This window comes from Pseudorasbora parva, chromosome 13 (assembly GCF_024679245.1).
Source record: "Pseudorasbora parva isolate DD20220531a chromosome 13, ASM2467924v1, whole genome shotgun sequence".
In the NCBI taxonomy this organism is placed as follows: domain Eukaryota; kingdom Metazoa; phylum Chordata; class Actinopteri; order Cypriniformes; family Gobionidae; genus Pseudorasbora; species Pseudorasbora parva.
The window spans coordinates 1,550,047-1,552,546 of NC_090184.1; the positions used below are offsets into that span (position 1 = coordinate 1,550,047).

The window sequence follows — 2,500 nt, forward strand, 5'->3', positions numbered from 1 at the left end:
TGAGAGTGTGAGCAAGTGTGTGTATGTATGAGAGAGTGTGTGTGCGAGTGAGAGATAGAGTGTGAATGAATATGTGCGAGTGTCAGTGTGTGTGCGCGAGTGTAAGTGTGTCTGAGAGAGTGTGTGTGTGTGAGAGTGAGAGATAGAGTGTGAATGAATATGTGCGAGTGTCAGTGTGTGCGTGCGAGTGTAAGTGTGTCTTAGAGAATGTGTGTGTGTGAGAGTGAGAGTGTGAATGACTATGTGCGAGTGTCAGTGTGTGCGTGCGAGCGAGTGTGTGTCTGAGAGAGTGTGTGTGTGTGAGAGTGAGATAGAGTGTGAATGAATATGTGCGAGTGTCAGTGTGTGCGTGCGAGTGTAAGTGTGTCTGAGAGAGTGTGTGTGTGTGAGAGTGAGAGATAGAGTGTGAATGAATATGTGCGAGTGTCAGTGTGTGCGTGCGAGTGTAAGTGTGTCTGAGAGAGTGTGTGAGAGTGAGAGATAGAGTGTGAATGAGTATGTGCGAGTGTCAGTGTGTGCGCGCGAGTGTAAGTGTGTCTGAGAGCATGTGTGTGTGTGAGAGTGCGAGCGAGAGTGTGTGTGTGTGTAAGAGAGGGAGTGAGTGTGTGAATGAGTGTATGTAAGTGTGTGTGTACCTGTAAAGCGGGCAGGTATTTGGGCAGCTCTTTCTTCAGCTCTACAGGTGAGATAGGAGGGGACTCTGGGATGTAGTTTTCTTCCGGAGTGGCTGAGTGAGACGGAGACTGTGGCGTGACATCACCGGCCTCCTCTCCTTCCTCCGCCTCCTCTTCCTCAACGCTCGCCGAAGAGTCGTGATCAAACCGAGACTCTGGAACTGACACAACACTCACATTTACAACCAATACACTCACAAGACCTGTCAGGCAGATATTCCCCACATTACGCTCCACGAAACCTCTGTGCAAATGAACAATACAACTCTCAAATCCATGTTTACATTTAACAGCACACTTTTCTAGAGCTGTGACTCAGAGTTTTTGGCATGAAAAGTGCAATCATACTAAAGTCAGAGATATATGAAAACAATCATCTCAGTAGGGGTGTTCAATTCCAGGGTTTTTGGAGTCGACTCCATTTAATTTGCATCAAAACAGGGTTAGAAACCAGACAAAATTACTGCTGTCACACACTTAAATTATTCCCCCCCCGACTAAAGTCCTCTTATTAAAACCGCACACTTTTAGCGTGACCGTCCAAATTAGTCCAATCTAGCGATGACTTTCATGGCTATCAGCGTTTCTGTATTGTCAAAACATAATTTTACAGAGGAAAAGCCACAAAAAAATTAATTATGTTGTCTAGTGATGGTGCTTAACCTTATGATCATTGTCATAAAAGGTGAGTTAAAGGTACTACAAATAATGCACACTACGGCTGCACGATATTGAGAGCCATCAATCCAGGCTACAGTCAATAATTCCCATTCCATGATATTAATAATTTCATTAACAAACAAGCTTCATTACAAGTGACAAAAAGAAATGTTGGAAAGTATGTGTGATCATGAAACTAAACGTCCAGTAGGTGGCAGCAGGTGACTGTCTTAATGAGTGAGTCAACGAGTCGTTCATTCAAACACTGAATCGTTCAGTAACACACTTGTTTCTGTGAGTGAGACGCTTTTCGTTTCTGCTGCGAAAACACTAAGCCCCGTTCACACTGCAAGTCTTAATGCTCAATTCTGATTTTTTGTTTGGCTGTTCACATTCCCTTTTAAAATGTGGCCCATATCTGATTCCAGTGTGAACTCTTTGAGGTTTCAAACTAACCCGCAATGACATCAGACGCAGCGCGCCGTTGCACTAAAGCTCAGGAGGTTATAGAGGAAGTAAGCACAAATGTTTGTGTAATGGAAGCCGTAACATTAATGAGCAGGAGCTGAAGAGGAGAAGAACCAAAAGAAAGAGAGCAAAATTGGTTATTTTGGCCTTTTGTCTCCTTCCTTTGGCACTGAATCCACGTTTTTCTGTGTCCCCGTTCTTCCATTTCGTGTGCTATTTTTTCAAAAACAGAGCGGTTACGGTAGGATCCTGCTAGCGTAGCTTTAATTGAAGTATCTCCCCATATACTAATGAGGTCTAACACCTCACTCTCCCTCCACTGACTCGCTCCGTCGCTGTTCTCCATATCTAGTCTAGTTTTTAATGTTACTGTCTGTGTCTGTTGTGTCTAGGGCTAACTCGCCGGCACATAATTGTGACAAATATCGACATAGATTGACGTAAAAGTCACATCAAATCCGCCTTGGTTGTTCACACTGCGGCCGCTTTGGAAAAAATCAGATCTGGGTCAGATTTGAGTGTTCACACTACCTCTGAAGAGGTCTGACCTGGTCACTTGACCCCAAAAAAATCAGATTTGGGCCACTTTTGCCTGCAGTGTGAACAGGGCCTAAATATTGCATCTAAAGTGACTTTAAGTGGATGTTAGTTAGTTGTTTATGGAGCTGTCATATGAAATCAGTGTCACTTTCAGTCGT

General features: G+C 44.0%; 1 protein-coding gene across 5 annotated transcripts in view; it reads right to left on the reverse strand.

Annotated features, from left to right (window-relative positions):
- The window catches only part of cdk11b (cyclin dependent kinase 11B), a 49,471-nt gene that overhangs the window by 23,127 nt on the left and 23,844 nt on the right, over positions 1–2,500 (reverse strand). For all 5 annotated transcript variants that reach the window (XM_067412906.1, XM_067412904.1, XM_067412905.1 and 2 more), the window contains one exon: positions 636–835. In XM_067412906.1, the coding sequence (XP_067269007.1) occupies positions 636–835 (200 nt within the window). The remainder of the gene's footprint in view (positions 1–635; positions 836–2,500) is intronic.